Source organism: Symsagittifera roscoffensis, chromosome 1 (assembly GCF_963678635.1).
Source record: "Symsagittifera roscoffensis chromosome 1, txSymRosc1.1, whole genome shotgun sequence".
In the NCBI taxonomy this organism is placed as follows: Eukaryota; Metazoa; Xenacoelomorpha; order Acoela; family Convolutidae; genus Symsagittifera; species Symsagittifera roscoffensis.
The window spans coordinates 82,485,811-82,507,554 of NC_087062.1; the positions used below are offsets into that span (position 1 = coordinate 82,485,811).

Consider the following 21,744-nt stretch of genomic DNA (forward strand, 5'->3'; position numbering starts at 1 on the left):
CTTTCATTTTCCCTATGCAGACATTTCGATGGTTTTATCCGCACTTTCTAATTGACCGTCATTAATGCCATCGCTGCTAATTTTTCAGGATAATCTCCAGTTGTTTCTTTTTTCAGCAATCCACCCTGCATCCTCATCACTTCCGGTGTAACCTGCACTGTTTTGTCTGGCAATGAGAGGCTGTTTATGTTCATGCTTGACAGCTCCTGTTGAACTAGGTTTGAACGCTGCAACAGTTTCAAAGGCACCGAGTCCTTCTTAGAAAAAATCTTAATTTCTGCTGTCTCCTCTACCAGTAATTTAGGGTGTCTTGGTATTGGATGACTTGACTCAACCAATCATCTCATCAAAAGTAGAGCTTGGTAAGGTTCTTTGTCTAAAAACGAGAATCCTTCCTTGGTTGGCTCGTTTCTGTTCCAATCTTCCATAAAATAATGTTGTCTTACTGAGACTGTCAGCATTCTGGTGCTTGTCGAATATCCTGCCTTCGATTACCATGTTGTAGCAATCCAACATCTTAACTATCCAAGACCAATTAAACTTTGAGCCATCGAGTACATTTTCAACTAGTATAAGTCTCGATATAAGTCTCGATTGTTCTCCTATTCCAGTCTTTTTCCTGATGCAATGTTCCCGAAATGGTCACCACCAAAGCATAAGTATCGAGATCGTACATGCGTTTTTCCGTGGCCATTCCTAGCATTTGCGCCTCGCACAGCTTCCGCTTGATGTTCTCGGAGACTTCCTGAGCTCGTTCATTCCTTTAAATCTTCTTCTTTTTGTTGAGCATTAGGTGCTGCATCGGGTAGATTTTGTCTGCGTACCGCTTTAGGAATTCTCGATAACTATTCGCAAATCGTAAGAAACTCATCTTTTTTGTGGGCCTTGCATGTTAACACAGTCTCCATCGCATCCGGATCTGGCCTCACACCATGCTTATCAACCATTCTTCCCAGTTACTTTATCGAGTCCCAAAGGGTGGGTGTCGCTATCACTACATCATCTACGTAGCACATCATGAGGTTCCCAAATTTTTTCATTATGTTAGCAAGGAGTCTTTGAAAAGTCGTCGACGTCATGCACAAGCCGAAGGGCATCCTCTTCCACTGACACAAGCTTAATTCACATGCAAATCCGGTCTTCTCTCTATCCTGTTTCCGCAAGGGAACCTACCAGAAGGCAGAACCCAGATCCAACGTGGCAAAAAATTTGGCGCCTCCAAATTTAGAGAATCTCTTGTCTATGCGTGGTGTTGGATACGCGACCGTTATAATCACTGAGCTCGAGTAGCAAAAATTGCAGCAGAATCTCAGTTGTCCTCCTTTCTTCTTGGTTATGACGACCCCACAATCCCAAGATGACTTCGAGGATTCAATCATGTCGTATCGAGCAGCTTTTCTGTTTCTGCACGGCAAGCCTCCCATTTGTGGGGAACAGTGCCTTTTTCTATTTTGAATTCGCGCTCGAAATAATTTACAACAACCAATATCAGCTTTTTGTTTCAAAAAAGCGTCTGCTTTCCGGTTTAAAACTCCTTTTAGCATCTCAAACTCTCCCTCCCATATCTTACCTCTTATATGATCTATCTCTAGTAAAACCGTCTTGATAAACTCTAATTCAGATGACGAGTGGCGTTCTGGAAAAATTGAGCGGCTCGATAAGCCGACATCTGTTTCAGTTCTGATTGAAAAAATTTTAATTAACGATTTCAATTCAGTATATTTTCTAAAAGCAGTACTTTAAATGCGTGCGTCGGACAGTCCTTCGACTTATGTTTTTTCAGGTTTAGCGTCTTTTCATAGTCAGTCCTCATTTGCAAAGCGTAACCAATTTTCCTTCCTTGCTGAAGTGAAATGTCCACGCTGAAATATCCACTGTATTCAACAATACACTCACGTACAGCCCGGTTTATTTGACGGAAAATCCCCAGCCTAAAACCACTGAAGTTTGACTGTTGGGATTCGAATTTTTGGGTCCCCCCCTCTCTGTCTTGAATGTTTTTGTACTCGACTTCCAGTTCTCTCAGTGTAGTCCCTAGGCTGGTGACCGTTGTCGCTTCTGCTTGAGTGTTAAAATTGGCTGTTGTCAGGAATTGATTAAACTGTTTCATTCAATTCGAGGCCGTGTGTATGGCACTGTATATACCAAATTGATCGGAAGAACCATCCTCTACGTTGACAGGTATCATGTCTTATGAGTTGAACTGTTGAAGCTCAATTGAGATCCAAAATCATCAATTCCTTCGTTATCGTCAGCCTCAGCTGAGTGTCGATCTCATCAATAGTTCCTGCTCCCATGGTAAACAGGAAGACATTTCCCAAAGCATTTTTCGCTTGCTCTGAGAACGAAGAGGACGTGGCCACGCGTTCCCTGACACTCCTTGCATCATGGTATGGTCAGTAGTTGAGCCTTCCACTGGTGGTTTTTCAATTGAAATATCGGACATTTCCGATAACTTTTCTAAATCAAGAGTCCTGGTCAAAGAAGCAAAGTCATTTCCCTATTTTATCGGATTAGATTCACTCGTTAACCGCCTGGTCCCGCTCCCTTCGGTTCCATGTTTCGCTGGATCCTGTTCCTGAGCGGCGCTCCGATGTATCTCTACTTTAAGTGTTCTTCGTTTGTCTTTCGAGGCCTTTCGACTCCTTGTTTCGATCAAACTTTCTTGCGTTCTTACTCCGATTCTCCTTTGTTCTTTCCAAAAAAAGTTCCTTCATTGTTTTCCTTTGATTTTTGATATAAACTTCTTAGAGCTATCAGCCAGCTTAGGTATCCTAAACTTGTGAAGACACATCTTAACATATTACTGGTTGTTGCTCACTCACTTGAATCGCTTGCTATCGTATTTGTTGTCTAATTACAGATGATATCATCACAACACGGTTATAATCTAAAGTTTAAGCTAACAAGGGACTACGAATGTGATTAAAAAATCACAGTACGGCGTATCTTCTTTTTATGCACAGCAATGAAATGAAGATGTTCAATTAAAATGCTAGCAAAGTCCGATGATGTCAAGATATTTAATTGATAACGAGCTCACTACTACCCAATCGAGAACCATTAGTAACAATAAAAAATTGTCAACTTGAAGAAAAAGGAATCGAAAAAACGTATTTGTGTTGCAATCGGTCTGTCGCAATTTAATAGTCGAATTGGTATCTAAACAAAAAGCTTTCCCTGTTGAGTGCCGCACCAAACAAAATTTGAAGGCAGAATCTGTCTCTCAAGTGGGGGACTACTGCATCACCGATTTTTGTATTATCTATCTGCCTTCGGATTGCCCTAGCTAGACCAACTATAACTCTCAAGGCAACCACTCCTGCAAAAAAAATCAGTTTCGGGTTCCAATCCGAAATAAGTCAGAATCGAGCTCTGTTGTAGATCAGACCTAGGGTCGCGAATCTCCGGATTTAGAATTTCATTAGTCTTATTATTGATTTTTTTGTGTTTATTTAGAGCAATCCACCAGTGCACTCACTGCTTTTCTAACTTGTTCGGTCTGTCTATGTGTCATAATATCCTAATTTGAATCCACTATATGTCTTGCTCTTGTATGCGTGTGTATTAGGATCCCTTCATTTACGTTCAAACAAATTCAAACCTTTTCGGATCGGTGTTCAGTGACCCTTCCGGATTGACAAAGGTTTGGACACTTCCAGATTGGCGACGATTTGACCCTTCCGGATTGGCAAAATAGGACCCCTCCTCGGGATTGGCAAAGTATGACTCTTGCGGAAAGGCAAAAATAGGACCCCTCCGGATTGGGACCCTTCCAAGTTGGCAGATTTGGGACCCCCGGATTGGCAAAAATTTGACCCTTCCGGATTGGCAAAAATAGGATCCCTTCCGGATTGGCAAAGTATGATTCTTCCGGAAAGGCAAAAATAGGACCCCTCCGGATTGGGACCATTCCAAGTTGGCAGATTTGGGACCCCCGGATTGGAAAAATATGACCCTTCCAGATTGGCAAAATTGGGACCCTTCCGAGTTGGCAAAAATCTGTACCAAGACTTTTCTGGATACAGACTAAGAGCTTTATTCTGCAAATATCACGAACTAAGAAGGGTTCGTTTTGACTTCGTACCCCTCCTGATTGAAGCCAAGCTGCTTATTTTCCAATTTCCCTTAAACTGGGAGGGTCTATTAACAAGCCTAAATTCGACTTGCTTGCTGATTCCAAGGTTCCCTAACCCTTCCTTATCGTCTAGAACAACGTACAACCTTAATGAACCGATGCTATTGTTTGGTAGGGTTTAGGGAATTTCCAAAAAAAAAATTATTAATCGGAAAGGGTCTATCTTCAAACACAATGTTTTTGCTAAAAACAGTCTTAGAAATTTTCTATGACTAACTTTTTCAAGAAACATTCAATTTATGTTTAAGCTTTTTTAATTTATAATTTAATGAAACTGAAATAAATTGGATCGGTTAAGTAGTTTTTGAGTTATAAAGCAAAAGGTCTTTTGTCCAATATCAAAAAAAATCAAACGTATAGGTCCCGCCTATTTTTTTCTGCAATTCTTGTCTAATTGACCTAAAAATAGTGATCCGAGCTCAAAAGATCAATGTGATTTTAGTTCAAGGCAGAAACCCCGACAAAAAACGTTTTGGATGAACAGACTTGCAGAAAACAATACAAATTGGCACCCTTTGAATTGATGAATCTTCTAAAACAAACCCGTTAAATTCGATTTTATTAGGACAAGAAAATTTGTTGGCGAACGGGGTCAAAAAACTAACAATTCACGAGTGTATGTTGAATATGTCTTCTTTTGCGGCGTTTCGTTTTTCTAAAAATCACGAAAAATCAGACTTCGGTACACAAATAGTTCTAACAACATCCCCACTAAGTTCAACCAATTCCTTTAGTAATGTTAGTCAAAATAACATGCAGCTCTTTAACTTAGTGCTTTTTTTGTTTCGAACAATTATGGATTTAGTAAAAATCGCGTTTTTGGTGTGATCAAAATATCAATATTTTGACCCTAATAACCGGTCTGTTTGGTAGAAAAACGATATAGGAAAATTGATATGCGTTTTATAATTGGTAGTACTAAAAGTTTCATACCTCTCTGGATCCGTTCAATGTCCGAAATATGGTGCTTAATTCGGAAAATTTGTCAATTGGATGAAAGTCACTACAGTGCAGTCACTGTCGAGCCCCCACAGATTGATATCGATCGTACTTTCTGCGCCAAAAAAGATACAAAAGGTCCTAACGATACCCAAGACTCATTTTTTTTGTCCTTGAGACCCTTTCTGCTGCTTCTTGCGCTGCTTGCTGGAGCGGTCTTTTACTCAATTACATGACCCTACCAGCTTGACCGCAATTTATCATTAATCTGCTTAAACAACCCTACAGAACAGGTACAAGAAAAAAACCACCGGTTGATCTTAACGGTCTCAATTTTATTTAATGCCTTTTACAACAATATATCTAAAAACAACAAGAAGGGGGGTTTATCACTTTTCGTCTGGGGGACGATTTGTACTGGTTTTTTATAATTTTTTGGTTTTTTTTTGGTTATTTTTATGTTTTTTAGTTCATTCTTAGGTTTTATACTATTTTTCGTTAAATTCTTGAACGTATTCTGGTGTTTCTGCTCATATACCGCTTAGGAAACGACGAGACGGCCGATTTCTCCTTCGTTCACGATGCGCGAACTTTCGGTCGTAACTAGGTTAAAACGCTTAATCGGGGAATCCGGAAAACTTCCTCCTTCCGAGCCACCCTTCGGGCTGTGTTTTAAGGGCTTTATTTAGAGCATCTGCTCGGTGCGGTTTGCTTTCGTTATTGGGTTAGCCAATCATGGTGTTATGAATAAGACCCACGGCCGCCATAAAAACTTATATGTAACATTCGACAAACGTCCATGCCGACAGAAAAGGAGGCTAGGTTGTACACGAGTGGCTAACATCTAAACACAGCTTCACATGCTTTTAACCGTCTCTACCAAAGCCAGTTCAATGTGTGGTTCTTATAACATCGAGTCGAAGAAACCGCTTCAGTTTAAAGGCTATCGGTCAAACCGCTCAAACTAACAAAGTAACATACAAAATAGAGCGCTCATGGCTAAATCTCAGTATCCCCAGACGACTCTGAAACTCCTAAAAATAGTTCTACTACTTAATTATTAGGTTAGTAGTGTTTTCGTTCAGTAGATAAAATCATCGTATCCATCTCAGATGGATCAACCCTTTCCCTCAACTCCTAGTTTTTCATTATCTGAAAACAAAAAACTCGATATCAATTTAATTCAAAACAGGACATTCCAGGAAGCTAAAAGTTTTAAAAAGAAATAATTACAGTTGCTCACCGGTACCCTACCGCTTTCCTGAATCCACGTAAAGTACTCCTTTTTCACGATCGAGAAGGGTAGCAAATTTTCTCGCCAGCCCTCCTGATTCGCGGTATATGCTCTCTAACGATAAGGAAGGGTAGCAAATTCTACCGTCAGCCCTCCTGATTCCCGGTATCTGCTCGGTAACCATGGTAGCTGCACAATCGTTACAGCTCGGAGCGCTCTTTATCCAATACTGACGAGTGTTATTTTTCTCGTCTTATCATATCTAGCATATCTAGCGTTTGTTTCTGATAAGCAAAAATTGTTTGTCTTATTTTCGTTTTTTTTTCAGTTCTCGCGAAAATAAAAACTGTTACGTGTCATGCATGCTTAAATCGAAAAACCAAAAATAATCTTGTTACTTCAAACTGACTTCTCCAAGTTTGTCCATTTTGGCATATAAGACCGTTAATTGTCGAAATCAACAGATCGTACGCCAAATTTGCTCCAGTTGAAATTCGTTGGCGACATGCATTTTTAGGTCATTCTGGTCAAATGGCACACGTGAAGATGAAAAAAAATTGTTTTTTCAAAGTTCGAAAATTGAAATGTAACAATCGATCACTTCGTGACGACTGAGAAATTGTAAGAAAAGTAAAGAAAACTTTTAGAATTAAAACCAGAAAACTAAGTAGAAGCCGGAGAAGTTTTCGAACGAGAGATTGGTTTGTTTTTTCTCGGTGAAGAAAAAAACAAGCCTTGCAGAGAAAAACCATTTTTCAGGTAGAGACGTTAATAGCCTTTTTCTTACGAATCGAGAAGCCTGATGTATATATGATAATAATGACCGGTGGTAAAAAAATGCTTCTTCAACGACAACTGAGAAAAAGAGTTTTCTATTGGTTAAAAGGAATAGAGTAAAATTATGGAAATAAATACTTTCAAAAGGGTTCAAAAGTTACAGTTGAAAGGAGATCCGAGTAATGATTCCTTTTTTGCGCTTCGGCTTCAGAAGCAGCGCTTGATCCAGGAATGATCCCTAGATTCAAACTCGAGTTAGCTAGTCTGCTAATGCATGTGAAATCCCACGCTAGAACACGTCCTCTAGACCAGGGCGTCAGAGTCAGCCTATAAGGTCTTCGACCGTCTTTATGCAATAAACCTACCGGTTCGAGAGAAGATGGGTAGCCTGCCGTTTTAAGTGCTTCCTCTATAACAACGGTTAAATTAGTATGTCTGGTGAAACGGTGTTTCATCTTTGGACACACTAGTGCATGTTTTCCGTCAGTGGTTGACACAAAGCCACATTTGCACGTGAATTATGCAGAGATCGGGCCTCCAATGCGTAACCCAGCTGCAACTCGAAACTCGTCGTCAGAAAGTATGTAACCGAGGTTTCGATATGGTATGACATCAAGCAACTCACCGAATTCTTGTGCTCGTCAACCAAAGAATCTGGCAATATCAGTGCGGTTGTTGGCCGTGTCAACAAGTCTATTGAACTGGCGCTCAAAACTGGTTTTCAACCAGTGTCTTTGCCTGTTGCTAATGTCCATGTTGGAGAACTCCTTTTGGCTCAACATGGTACAGTGTCGTGTAGCGTCCGGAAAAGAAGTGTCAAATGAAATGTTGCCTGGTAACATTGAATTCCTCTGTGTAGCGTTGCCAATGTATGATGATTTGAATGCTGACGCGCTCAGAAAAATAACAATGAGGCGACGAAGTCCGCTGTAACTTGTCGGAATCCTTGTTTGCGAGAACGCTTGATCGGATATTATGCAGGTGAACAGTTTCTCCCCAGATGAGCGAGACTTCTGAGGAGAGCTCTTTTGTGCTGGTGTCGTCAATCGTCGCATAGGTTGCAGTCATCCCGGAACTAGTGTCCGGGATCGTTGCTCTTCCGAATACTGTCGGGACTTGCACTTTTGTTGTCCGACTTATCTTGCGTGTTGTCAAGAGCTCCATTTGCGATTGCCAATGGGGAGCCTTTTTTTACAGGTAACGATCGTTCCGCTTTCATTACGACCACTCTCCTCTCCTCGCTTCTTGTTGCAACCCTCAGGTAGTCTCCTCCACATGTCTCTATCTCCTTGAGTTCTGGCCAATATTCTCCTCACTCGGTCTAGCTCATCTCTCGTATCTGACAGGTCTTCCATTCTCTCGTTCGTTTTTACTTCTTCTTCTACTCTTGCTCTTTCTGGTGGTACTGCAGTTTTGAACTGTGCTAGACAAGGCAGACTCGCTACTCTTTTCCTGGTGAAAAGCTTGATATCATCTCTGCAAGCGGGCCTAGGCCTAGTTGAGAGAGGCATCTCTCCAGGCTGGTACGTTCTCGCAGTACCCAACCCAGGTTCATGCGCCATGTCGCTTTCAGAAAATTTTCCGGTGCTCCATCTCATGACACTTGAGGCTTGGGCGGTCCAACACTCCCTGCTCGCCCCAAGCTGCCGACCAAGACTTCTGGGCGGCGGTTCCTACGGTTGTCATACCCTAGGATTTTTGTCAGAGCATCCGTCAACATGACTACGTCTGGATCACCTTGAACGTAGTCTCTTTCAAGCAGTCGACGATAGAGCTGGTTTGTGACTGGGCCAAAATAGACCTCTTCCAAATCCAATGTTCGTCAAGATTGTCCATGACTCAGTTCGGTTTGATGATTTGAATGCTGACGCGCTCAGAAAAATAACACTGAGGCGACGAAGTCCGCTGTAACTTGTCGGAATCCTTGTTTGCGAAAACGCTTGATTGGATATTATGCAGGTGAACAGTTTCTCCACAGATGGGCGCATAAGTGAGTCTATTTCGAAAAGCATATCACCGTCGTTGATCGGAGAACGTACATAAGCTTCGGGACAAAAAAATTCTTGATGAGGAAAAAAGCTGTCTGTGCGGGAAGTTTGTAGGTACGACTGATCAGGGTTTTCAGCTTGCCGAGGCTGTCTATGAGCTCATTCCGGACAGCTGACTGGCCTAAACCTGCACCTAAAAGGGTAGTTTCTTGTGCAGGAACGCACTGATTGATGGGAAACTGGTGAAGGAATGTGCTCTCAATGTCGTGTTTATTACTTCTAAAAACTTTGACTTCACATTTCTGCTCGTTCAGTGAAAGGCCTAGTTTTTCAGCTTCTTCTCTGAAATGAAGGAGATCTTTAAGTACTACGCGCCAGGATTCACCCAAGGATACATCATCAAGGTAACCAGTCTTGAGCTCGCTGTTCAGACTAATAAGTAATGGGTGTAAAACCAGGCAGTTTTTGTTCTGTATTTTTCAGATACAAATTTTAATTAACTTTGTCACCAAAAAAAAAAAAATTTTCACCGAGAGATAAGACCTATCCCTACTGAAAAAAAAACACATTAGTAATTAAGACATATTAGCCTTGTTCCTTGAAGTGATCTCGTGGTCCGGGGATCCTTCAGAGCAGCCACGATTTTACTTTTCACTGCCTGTAACCAGTAAATTTGGGTCTGAAAAGCCATAAGGCGTCGTCAGCCCAATTTACCAAAAACTACAATGATTCGGCTTTGGCGGAGAAGGTGGAAAAATTGTAGAATTTAATCTTGACGCTAGTTTTTTTTCTTCTAGTTATAGATGTTGCGTTCCGTCGAACATTAGCGGACAAAATTCAGCTCAAATTCAAGGTTTTACACTAAAAAATGCTTGTTTTCAAGGTACATTTTTAACTACTCTTTCTTTGAATATCTGTAATTTTTTTAAATAGACCAAGATCAATAGGTTCATTTATACAGCACCAAAATTTAAAAACCTAATCGCAACGCCAAAAACTAACAAGCTATTTGCAACGCCGAAATTAAAAAATTGTTCACAGAGTCGAAATTTTTTTTCGAATTTAATTAACTGGTTTGAATATAATAAACTGCGGCAAATTTCCGACATCACAGACCAGTTTTCGTTCAAGTTCCGGGCTCCTCTGCGGCAAAACTGCTTAACCGCCTCGATGTGGTAAAAATTCTTGTTTTTGATGTCTCAGAATTAAGTGATAAGAGACCAATTTCAATTTTCATGAGATCGACTGGACTACTTATTCCTCAAAAACTGAATCAGAATCATCTTTACTCGAATTTATGGATGAAAACAGCTTTCAGCAACATGTTGATTTCCTCACCACAAACTCAAGCTTATTAGATTTCTTTATTACCTCAAAGGTTTTGAAGTTGAACAAACATGGCCGTTAAAGAATCTAGATATGTCAAACCACATTGCCGTAGAAGCCACAGTATCCGTTGAAAAAAAGTTTTTCTACGGAAATTAGACCGCGATACCTATTTCAGCTAAGGTAATGGGATTTCGAAAAACTTAACAATAATATTATTCAATCCGGTTTTCAACACTATTGCTGGTCTAATGTATCATTTCTCATTGAACAATGGTATCATTGGTTAAATGAAAAACTGAGAGAAACCATTCCTGTGAGAACAAAACACAGATGCTCACTTTTTCCCTGGATAAGATCTGAGACTTTGAGATTACTCAATCAATTTGAATCAAGTTCTCGAAAACTTGGCGGTAAGCATCCCAAGTGTCTTGCATCACCTATAATTTGTCGAAGATCCCCTCAAAATGACAAGATTGAATACGAGAAACGCCTAGCAGATGCCAGAAACACAAGAATTTTGTTTAAATCTTATAGTCTCTACCATCAACCTTGCGCTTTCGCAATGCGGAAGCCTCGACTGGCCCCAAGAAGGTTGAGTTATTTGCTATTTTTTGCTGAAAACTACATCGTGTCTTCTCAATAACAAATAAACCATAAATTTAAAACGAATTGTCTTATTAATGATTTTATATCGACAATTCCTTGACTATGGATGTGTGTTGAAACCTAGATATTAAAAAAGCAAGTGGTCTGGTTTACCTTCCACCTTTTTTATTCTATAAATGTGCTAAAACAATCTGTAACTCTTTTTTTCAATTATTTTACTAAATGAAACAATCTTCATCATATCCAGAAACATAGAAATATTCAATAATTTCTCTCATTCATAAAAAGCGTTAAAATTTAAGTAGAAAACTATTGACCAGTCTCTTTTTTATCAGTACCTTCAAAATAGTTGAGCGATTTTTATTTTTTATCACTGTATGATTTTTGCAAACCTTTTTTTCATAATTCTCAGTTTGATTTTAGGAAAAACGCTCCAGTTCACTTCAACTTTTAGCTTACTTACATGAAATTTATTCAGGATTTCAACAGGGGAAAGAGATAGATGTTATATATACAGACTCCGAGAAGGCTTTTGACAGAGTGGACCATGGAATTTTACATCAAAAATTTTCTAATTTTGGTGTCAGAGGGAAGCTATTAACCTTGTTAACTTCTTATTTTAGCGGTCGCAAACAAAATATCAAAGTTAGAATATCAAGGTTAAAATACAAAATATCAAGGTTAAAAGTGGATGATGCCAAAAACCAGCGTCTACTGGAGCGCGTCGAAACTTCAGAAGTTGCGCATCACAGCAGTACAAGAGAAATATAATAGAGGGTACAGGGTTTTTAGGAGCACACTTTACAAAATTTGAATTTTACATCTCTCTATTGAGGTCTTCCATTGTACTCGCAAGAGTTGCAAGATTTACTTCCAAATTTGATGGCACAATTCCTGGAAGTTTTTGAGGTATGACAGTTTTTGTGATTTTTTCAAAAATTTCAATTTTTTTCTCAAATGTTGAAGCTCCCAACCCAGTAGTTGGGGGCTGTCGAAAAACTCTCAGGGATTGCAATTCTTGCCTTGAAATTTCATTGCTCAAATTTTTGTAGTTGTTCAGATATGAAGTTTTTTGTAATTTTTTCTGAAAATTTTTACTGAAAACTTAAATTTGAAGTTTTTTTTAAAATTTCAAAAGGTTCTTATTTCGAGGTTTTATTTCCAATATCTGCGGTTTTTTATAGTTTGCCAAAAAGTCGAAGCACCAGAGGTGCGTTACATGTTAGTCTTTATTTATTCGCAAATCGGTTCGATCGATGTCTGGCACGCGATCCAAATTTTCCAGTTGCTAGTAGACTACCTTATCAAGAGTCGATTATTCTTTCCTATATATCCCCAGCAAAATGTAGTCCGAGCCCCCTCCAGCAATTGTAAACTTTCTAAAATAATTGGAAGGTCAGAAGTATCGAAGTAACCGAGGTTACAGTCAGGAGTCCCTTCATCACATTACAGTTAAAATCAAAATCCTAGCAATTATATTGAGAAAACAAACACCTGCACAGAATAAACCGGAGTTGAAAAAGATTGATCTGATATGAGTCTACGGGTTTATCAGATACTTATACTGTGATATCGGTATAATTGTGATATCAAGGTGATTTCGCTAAAAGTTTCAAGCCGGGTTATATAATGGGAAAGAACCGGAACATTTCCAGGTTTTTTGCTGTAATGTTGCTGACAAGGAAACAGAATTTTGAAGGCTTTTAATTTTGTACCTCAGCTGATAATCACGTATTAGGAATGTCCAGCATTTTTGTAGAATGAAGTTTTTTTTAGTTCGATATGGCTGAAGCTGGTTCAGAAGATAAAAAGTCAGCGGCTAATTGGAGCGATTTGGAATTACGTGATGCCCCAGATTTTCCTGGAAAAGAACACTTGGCGGCGTTCGCTAGAATGGAAGTAGTCTTCGATAAGCTGAAGATACTCCAGTTTGAGGCTCAACTGATGCCGACATTTAAAAGGATGGGATATAAAGCTATCACGAGGTTTATAGTAATTACCTATTTCCAATTTCAGCTCCCAATCCCTGTCTCAATAAATGTAGTCAGTCTGCCTTTTTTTGTATTTGCTTTACGTTTAATAGAAATTTTATTTATTGCTGCAGTTTTCTGAAATCTCAAATTGGGTTAAGTTTATCAAAAAAGTGACAATCATAAATTGATTCATAAATTCAAAGTTTTAAGGGCATCTATTTTTTTTTCGTTGAATTTCGAAATTTGAGATTTTTTCTATTGGCAATGTTTTGTAATTAGCTCTATCCAATTATAGCTGCCCAGCCCTAGTATAGAAAAATAGTCAAATGATTTGTTGTCAATGCATTTCGAACGTTAATATATTTATGTGGTATTCTTACTATTTAGCCTTAGAACCAAGTTTCCTAATTTCTTAGCAATTGAAACGAGAGCATTTTATCACGTTTAAGCAGTCGACATCTTAACACGTTCATTTATTTATCTGTTATTAAGCGGTTAGTGAGCGATGCATTTGCATGTTTGATTATTATCATCTCCGAAAGTGTTTTTTGTAGCTTTGTCAAACTTCACTCTTTCGAGAAATGTTCCTTCCATTCACTTAATGAAAGAAACATGCTAAGAAGATGAGGCTCTCTTTTTTGATATATATAAGATGGCGGATTTTTTCTTTATTCTCGAAAAAAGGTTAAAACTTTTATCAAGTTAAATTTTTTTCAGAAAATTATGTCCGTTAAAATTTTTCTTTCAATTTTTGAGTCATAGGCTTTTTTCCAGATACTTCGTCAAGTTCAAGTTTTACTACTAATAATTAGTTATTTAACAAACATAAATGTTCTGTTACTGAAGATAGCTAATTTATCTTTTACGCATAGCTACATCTTACTATTTCTTAATTAGGCTATTTTTTGTCCATGAATCCACACTGCCCTGATCGAATGGCATGGAAAAACGTGTTATCCTCCATTTAATAGCTTGAATGTTATTCAGAACGCCCTCATCTGAACCATTCCTTACGCGCTTTCCATTAAACGCATTAGTAGTAGTATCTATTATATATTTAAATGTGGGCTTCACTATCTCGCCATGTTTAAGCTTTTTCAACGTATTATTTCTGCATGTTTAACAAAAGAATTTTTTCACGTTTAAGTTTTATCCTATATTGCAATGGTTACGGTTTTTTTTTTCGATTTTCCAGTTTAAATTCAGTGTTTATTTCATCAAGTTTGAAATTAGCAACCCAATAGTAGGATATTGTCAGAGTTTTCCCAGGTTTTGCAATTTTGGCCTCCATATATGAATAACCAAATCCTTTTAGTTTACGAGATATGCAATTTTCGAGATTTTTCAAAAAATTTTGGAAAGTTCAATTAAAAAAGTTGGGTGCTATCAAGGTACTCTCAGGGGTTGCGAATCTTGCCTCAAATTCTCACTTCTCGAATGCTTGTAGCTTTCGAGATATGACGTTTTTTATTATTTTCAGAATTTTTCAAAAACTTGGATTTTAAAAAATTCCAAATTGTTGAAGATATCAATCCTGTTGTTGGATATCGTGAGGGTACTCTCAGAGGGTTGCGAATTTTGCCTCTGATTATGGCTGCTCAAATCCTTTAGTTTTCAGAGAAGTTAGATATGATAAGTTTCACAAAATTGAAATTACCATCTCTGTAGTGAGACTCTGTCAGGTTACTCTCAGGAGTTGCGAATTTCGCCGCCAAATGTGACTGCTCAAATCCTTGCATATTTTCAGATGTGGCGTTTTTTTGTGATTTTTTCAAAAAAACTTGTATGTTAACAAATTCCAGTCTTTGAACATCTCAGTCCTGTTATTGGAATCTGTGAGGGTACTCTCAGGGGGTTGCGAATCTTGCTTCTGAATATGGCTGCTCAAGTTTTTGTAGTTTCCCAGATATGACGTTTTTTCAAAATTTTTCAGAAAATTAGGTATAAAAAATTCTCAAATTTTGAAATTATCATGTCTGTAGTGAGGCTCTGTCAGGGAACTCTCAGGAGTTGCAAATTTTGCCTCCAAATAGGATTGCTCAAAGCCTTGCATATTTTCAGATGTGGCGTTTTTTTGTGATTTTTTCAAAAAAAATTTCATGAAAATTAAATAAATTTTTATTTCAAAGTTGGAAATTTCTAACTTGTGGTTGCGGGGGGCGGGGGCTTGTCAGAGTAATCTCAGGGTTGCAAATTTTTCCTGCAATTAGGAATGCCCAAATCATGTTTGTTTAAAAGATACCAAAATTTTTGTGATTTTTTTGGGAAATTTTCAGAAAACTCAAATTACAAAATATTTCGTTCAACTGAAATTCCCAAACCTGTAGTTGTACACTTTCAAAGATTGCGAATATTGCCTTCAAAAAAGACCGCTCAAGTTTTGGTAGTTTTCGAGATGTGATTTTTTTTGGTTTTCAAAAAAAATACTTTTTTTTACAAAATGTAAAGATGAAGCTTCTCAAAATTTGAATTTCCCAACGTTGTAGTTGGGTACTGTAAGAGTACTTTAAGGAGTTGCAAATCTTGCATCCAAATGCGACTGCTCAATTGCTTTCAGTTTCTCGGATATGACGTTTCTTATTTCATTATAAACTTAGATATAAAAAAAATGTCATAAATTTTTATTTTTTTTCAAAATTTGAATTAAAAAAACGAATGAAAAACTTAACAAAAGTTGAAGTTACTCTCAGGAGTTGCAAATGTTGCGGCCAAATGCGACTGCTCAATTGCTTTCAGTTTCCCAGATGTGATGTTTCTTAGTTCATTTTAAATTTTTCGAAGAACTTATATAAAACTTCACAAAATTTTATGGTTATTCAAAAATTTTTAAATAAAAAACGTGAATAAAAACTTTGCAAAATTTGTTATTACGAACCCTATAATTAGGTGCTATCAGAGTACACTCAAAGAATAGTTTTTTGAGTGATTGAAAATTCGAAGCACCGGAGGTGCGTTACACGCTAGTTGTCTATGAATGTAATGAAGACGGATATATTTGGCTGTGATCGATTTTGTTTTCAATTCAATTTCATTTGCTAAATGGAAAGCAAATTACGCTCTACAGTATCGAAAATTTAAATAGCGCAATAAAGCGTGAATAACTTTGTGTTTGGAAAGTTGTCGTAATTTTTAGATTTACTAGCCGAATTTGAAAAATTACTTCACGTCCCAGTTTTTTTTAATTAGATTAATTTTATGAAAAAAAATTGTCTATCATAAGATTAAAGAAAGTTAGAGAGCTTCAACTTGATATTTTTTGAAGTTCCAACGAAAGCTCAGAATTTTGACACATGGATATACTGAAAAAAAAAACATGAAAGTTTTTTGTATCGAATTTTTTTGTGTTGTAGTTTTTTGTTGGTTTTCGCATATCCGTCTGTACGTAGACAACTTTCAGGAGATGCGAGCTTAAGGTTAGCTGAATTGTGCCTAAAACTGTTTTGGGATTTGGATGTTATTAAAAAAAGTTCGGGATGCATAAAATTTTCGTGGTTTTAATTTTTTATATCGACACGTTGCTGTACTAGTATGTAAGTTTGCGAAGTAAGACTGAAAACATGAGGCTCTCTTTTTTTTTGATTTTCATCATGGCGGATTTTTTCACTATTCTTGAAAAAATGTCGCCATTTATCGATGGCGAAATCTCTCCTAATTTAGCTTATTTATGGGATAATTGAAACGTTTTTTTTTGCAGATTTAAGAGTTAATAGAATTGTTTCGATTTGTGTTTCAACTTGCGAGAAGAAGCATCTTGTAATGGGAACAAGACTTTTTCCCCAGTAAACAACTTTTCTCACTAATCTGTAGGAAAATGAACGTGCTGTTATTTAACTTAAGCAACTTGCAGGCCCTTTCGAAGTGGTCGAGCTGTTGTCTTTGCTCTGTACGGGCTGCTTGTCGGACCTTGCTTTTTTTATCATGAAATTGTAAATTTTCTGTCCGGGAAAAATTGAATTGTCCGGCTTTTGCTTGCCTGCTTTACTTTGTCGGCATGGTTGCCACATCGTGGATTTTGATTTTTTTGTGCTGTAAGAAATTGTCATCGTAGTTGCAAGTGCTGTTGAATTACTCTTCACTTTGTAAATTTACTAAACCTGACTTGGCAAATTTTTTCCTTGCTTTTTTGCCTAAATAGTTTTGTCTAATGTTTTACCGAGATGCTCAACTTTTGTTGTGTCGATTGAAGGTCAAGAAATGATTGTTTTAAAAAATATATAATTAGTTCAATGCTAGTGGTTGTTTTTATTGATTTTTTTTTCAAAAATCATTTTAAAAGATTAAGTTTTAACTATTTTCCCCCTTTGTTATTTCTGCCTCATTTTCTATTCGATAGCTTCAAAGCTATGTATTGCAATTGATGCAAAGCTCCGCCCCGCCTCCGTGGTGAACTAGATTTTGTCAAAGTGTATTTGTTAATTCATTGTTCAAAAGCAGTTGTTGCAGTTTCGAATGATGTTTCTGGCTTCAGGGACTTCTTCGCATGGAGTCACGAAGAAGAGAGCTCGCGTAGTCGTATAAACATGTTCTTCCCTTTCATCGCACTATGCCAATGGCTATTACACAAATGCGGCGACTCCGGTTTTATGAAAGAAGTTGACTTGGAGCGACAGGACCCAACGACTACGATAAAAGAATTGGGGAACTCGTTGCACGCTCTCAATTGTCGAATTCCAGAGGGTGACGAGAGGAAGCTGATCAGAGGCTATGGTCCAGAATGCGTACGAGTTCTGCATATTCTATGCGATGAAGCCATAAGCAAAACGAGAGCTCTCTGGAAGAAGGAGTAAGTTAATGTGAAGTTTGATTCTAATGCCATCTTGCAGAAAAAAACTGTAATGGTTTCAACGTTATTTATTATTAAGTTTGACTGCGAAACGGAATTAGAGCTACCATTTTGTTATATTTTAAGACCCGAGTATCCAGAAGTATTAGGCGACGGTGGTATTGGAGGCGACGATGATGATGCTGCGCTCGTCGAGGACGATAACTGCGAAGTAGTGGTTCGCGACGACGATAGTATTGAGGTAACTAATTAATACTAAAAGCGCATTCACATTTTCCCGTTTTTTCAAATGGCAACTATTGTATTTAATTGACAGGAAGAAAGTGACGAGAATGATGAAAACTATGTCGACCTTGAGACTGTGTCTGCCCAGCGAAACAGAGGAGGCTTCGGAGAAGTTACAGGAGCAGCAGGCTCAGATTATAGCTCTGGAGTAGGTGCAATGGGAGACGTTGGGGGTGCTGGATTGGAAATGGAGTGCGAGATTGACCCAAAGGACTGGCGTGAAGAAGTTGAACGAGTGCTTCCGTCTCTCAAGGTCACCGTGCGGGCAGATCACAAGGTGTGAGAATAGTTAATGACTCGCTTTTTTGTGAATTTTATGTTTGAATAAAGCCCTGCAATATGGGATATTTGGGATGCGCTCGTATGAGTCATGTTTTGAGCTGCTGTCTCTTTCTACAGGAATGAAAGAGCCCCTAGGACCAACATAGTGGAATTAAAGCCTAGTGCTACTAATGACGGTGTTTGTAGCTCATATGTGATCTCTTATATCATTTGCGAGAGCGAGTGACTAGTAATCAGGAACTAGACGACTAGGAACGTGAAAATCTTTCCCGGCCGGACCTTGTTTTCTTCCTCACCATGTATTTATGTATGTATGCCGTGCTTTGTTATGGAACCTCTACACCTTACTGCTCCCTTCCCATTTGGTCCAGATTTAAAGCACGCGTCTTTGGAACATAGTGTCTAGGGTTTGAGTCCCGGCCGGACCTTATTTTTCATTATGTGGAAGAAAGCTTTACTTTCGGACTATCGTTTGTCTGCTTATTTTTTGTCGGCTTACGGTCCAATGCAGGAAGGCCAGATATTGTAGTTATTAAGATATCGAACTTTTTAAACTTGCAAGGTAGGCTTTGCAAGGTATAAATAATGGCGCTGAGATGGCGTTAGAGAGGGATATGATGGTATTGTGTGTGTGATTAGGACTGGCGCTCACATATAGACCAGATGGAGAGCCACAAGAAGGCCATGGACAGTTCGAAGGAGACGTGTGAGTTGTTGGAGAAGCTGTCCAGGGACATCACGGAGACGCTGAACAAGATAGAGAGCAGGGAGAGTTATATGAACAGGGCCCTGGATGTGGACATCAACGAGTACTCCATGAAGAACGCGCAACTCACCGAGGTACGTCTTTCTATCATTATAGCCCCCCCCCCCCCCCGCCGACCCGGTCTAGTGACAAAACTTATAACCCACAAACACTCCGATTCTTCTATATGTAGAGGCTATAATAAGAAAGGGTACTAGTTTTCTTGTTTGGTCCCTTAAAAAGGATGTGGTCCCTGATAAAAAATAGAGGTACAGAATGTGGTTAATTCTAACAATAAGCATCTGAATTTATCCATGTTTTGTGCAAAACCGACCTAGTTAGTCTAGAGGGCGCGAATCCGGTTACCGACCCTAAGGCGTAGGTTGGAATCCCGTGCCGGCTTTTCGTTTTAGAAAAAAATTGGGACCAAACAAGTAAACTAGTACCATTAGAAAGACCGTCTGAGGTCAGTCCGGTCAGAAAGAGAGCACAACACAGGGCCTCTTGGTTCACAAGAGTCAAACATGATTATTACCAATGCAACCCTTTTGCGTCTTATTTGGAATCTTGCATACTTGATGTTTTAATTTTGGTGTCCTCTCGCGCTATCTTCATCAGTTGAGTTAAAAATAAAAGGAGACCAATCTGTAGCTATTTCAATTTCAATTGAAGTTTTAGATTTTTCTAGTAGAAGTTTGTTGCTGCTTGCTATCGCAGTTGTTCATTGTGTGCTGTGGTAAGTGAGTCGTGAGTATTGTGTGGGTCTGGTTTAGATCAAGGCCAAGTACAAGAAGGCGTCGGGCGGGATAGCGGAGAGGTCGCACACTCTCATGCAACTGACGGAGGAGTTAGACAGACTGAAGGTGGAGATGGAGCAGAGGGGGTCACTACTCTCCAACACAGGTACCACACCGCTTGACTTCTTTACTATCTTCACCTGCAAATTTTTGTTTGTAATACTATTTCAGTTTTTTGAAACCGAAGTCGCACAAGTTTGTGTTCAAATTTCGCGTTCAATTTAGCAGCATGTGTAATATCCACAACTTAAGCCCGTGTTTTATCCGCTTTTTTAAAAGACGTAGAGTTCATATTCAGCCTATTGGAGATGTTCTTGGAATTTTACAGATCGCGAAGAGCAGGTTCAACTCTGTACCTAGCTCAGTTCAATAATGTGCAAGAATTAGGGTTATGAAATTGAAATACAGATAATTGAAACGCCGTTTTAAGTTGCTGCTCCAGCCTAAAAATGAAATATTTGAAACTGGGCAAATTGTATCCGCTTGCTTCTCTGCTTAACTTATATAACAAATTTTATAGTTCCAGCGAATCAGTGTTTTGGCCTTAGAATTTTGAAGGGCAAGGGCTCCAAATTGTTTTCCTGAATATACATCCTAAGTGTGGAATTTTGTATCGTTTTTCTCCGGTAATCGTGAATCCTAGCAATTGAGCAATATATGGCGCGGCAGCTTGGTTTTTGGGTTCCGATATTTTTGTCATTTCTGGGTTCGATATTTTTGAATGTATTCCAGACGTCGGTTATTTTTTTAATTGCATTTTAAAATCATCTGGAACAGTTTTTATGAATCAGCATTGATTCTCTTCAATTAATGAGAGGACCAACCTACTAGCTGTTCAGTGGTAACGGAGTTTGTATTGGACTGCATGTATTCTCGAGGCTGGATAATATTGCCTTATAGTTAATTAACGAGCACGGTGAGGTCATGGTGGGCCTTGAAGCACGGACCTTACAATCTATAAGAGGTTCACTGGCATAATGATTTTCAGAGCCGCTGAAGAGCATCAAGAGTTCTATTCAGCAGATTAAAAGCGAGACAGTCCAGATGGATATGCGCATAGGGGTGCTGCAAAACATACTCCTTCATTCAAGCCTCATCGAATAAGCGAGCTACATATCAAACGGTTTCAGAAAATTGCATGTTTTGAAATCAGAGTATGCACCGCAAACATGTAGATGAAAGAGATAATGTTGAGCGGGCCTTGTGACATTGTACAGAGACTGGACATGATCTGATTGACGGAAGTTATTAATTCCCTTTAGCCCCGTTTTTCTTGTAAATATTGTCAGAGGAGTTGTTCATTAGTGCAATATGTAAGATGTATCATGTGTAAATAATTGCAAATTAATTTCAGAATTTGATTTGACTGTTTTTCTTAATATTTTGACAAGTTTTGACCACAATAGCTTCCAGTGGTTTTTATTAATGATATTGTAATCACGTCTCTTTGGGCTTCTACAGATTTCAGTAATCGTTGCCACCTTAGATTGGTAATGAACATAGTGTTCGGATATGTTTTTTTTTTCACGCAAAATCAGGTGCAACAAATAAACGTCTAAGGAGTTTGATGAATTTTTCTGTTTTTCTGTTCGATGAACGTAGTGAAGATTTTTAGTAGTGAAGAACATCGTGATTATTTTTTGAAATTTTTCTGGAATTTGCGTGCACATCAATTTTTTTAGACCTTTGAAAACGGGGACCATTTTTGTATTCGGAAAGGTAAACTCTACTTTAAAGCTATTTTTTTTGTTTTAGATGCGAAAGTTGATTTTTTTAAAAAAGAAGTCAGTGTTTTTCCTTGTGTTGATTGTTTCTTTTGCAATTTTCTGTTGGCTATGTTTTTCCTTGCAGAATCAGGTTTCATAATG

The 21,744-nt window shown here is 38.4% G+C and overlaps 1 protein-coding gene across 1 annotated transcript in view; it reads left to right on the forward strand.

Annotated features, from left to right (window-relative positions):
• Positions 1-21,238, forward strand: part of LOC134851058 (intraflagellar transport protein 57 homolog) — a 166,380-nt gene extending 145,142 nt beyond the window's left edge. The window contains exons 2-8 of the mRNA XM_063866961.1: positions 12,785-12,996; positions 17,453-17,767; positions 17,894-18,008; positions 18,084-18,329; positions 18,974-19,174; positions 19,853-19,982; positions 20,865-21,238. Coding sequence (XP_063723031.1) covers positions 12,794-12,996; positions 17,453-17,767; positions 17,894-18,008; positions 18,084-18,329; positions 18,974-19,174; positions 19,853-19,982; positions 20,865-20,980 — 1,326 coding nt within the window. The 5' untranslated portion in view covers positions 12,785-12,793 and the 3' untranslated portion in view covers positions 20,981-21,238. The remainder of the gene's footprint in view (positions 1-12,784; positions 12,997-17,452; positions 17,768-17,893; positions 18,009-18,083; positions 18,330-18,973; positions 19,175-19,852; positions 19,983-20,864) is intronic.
• Positions 21,239-21,744: the final 506 nt, after the last annotated feature.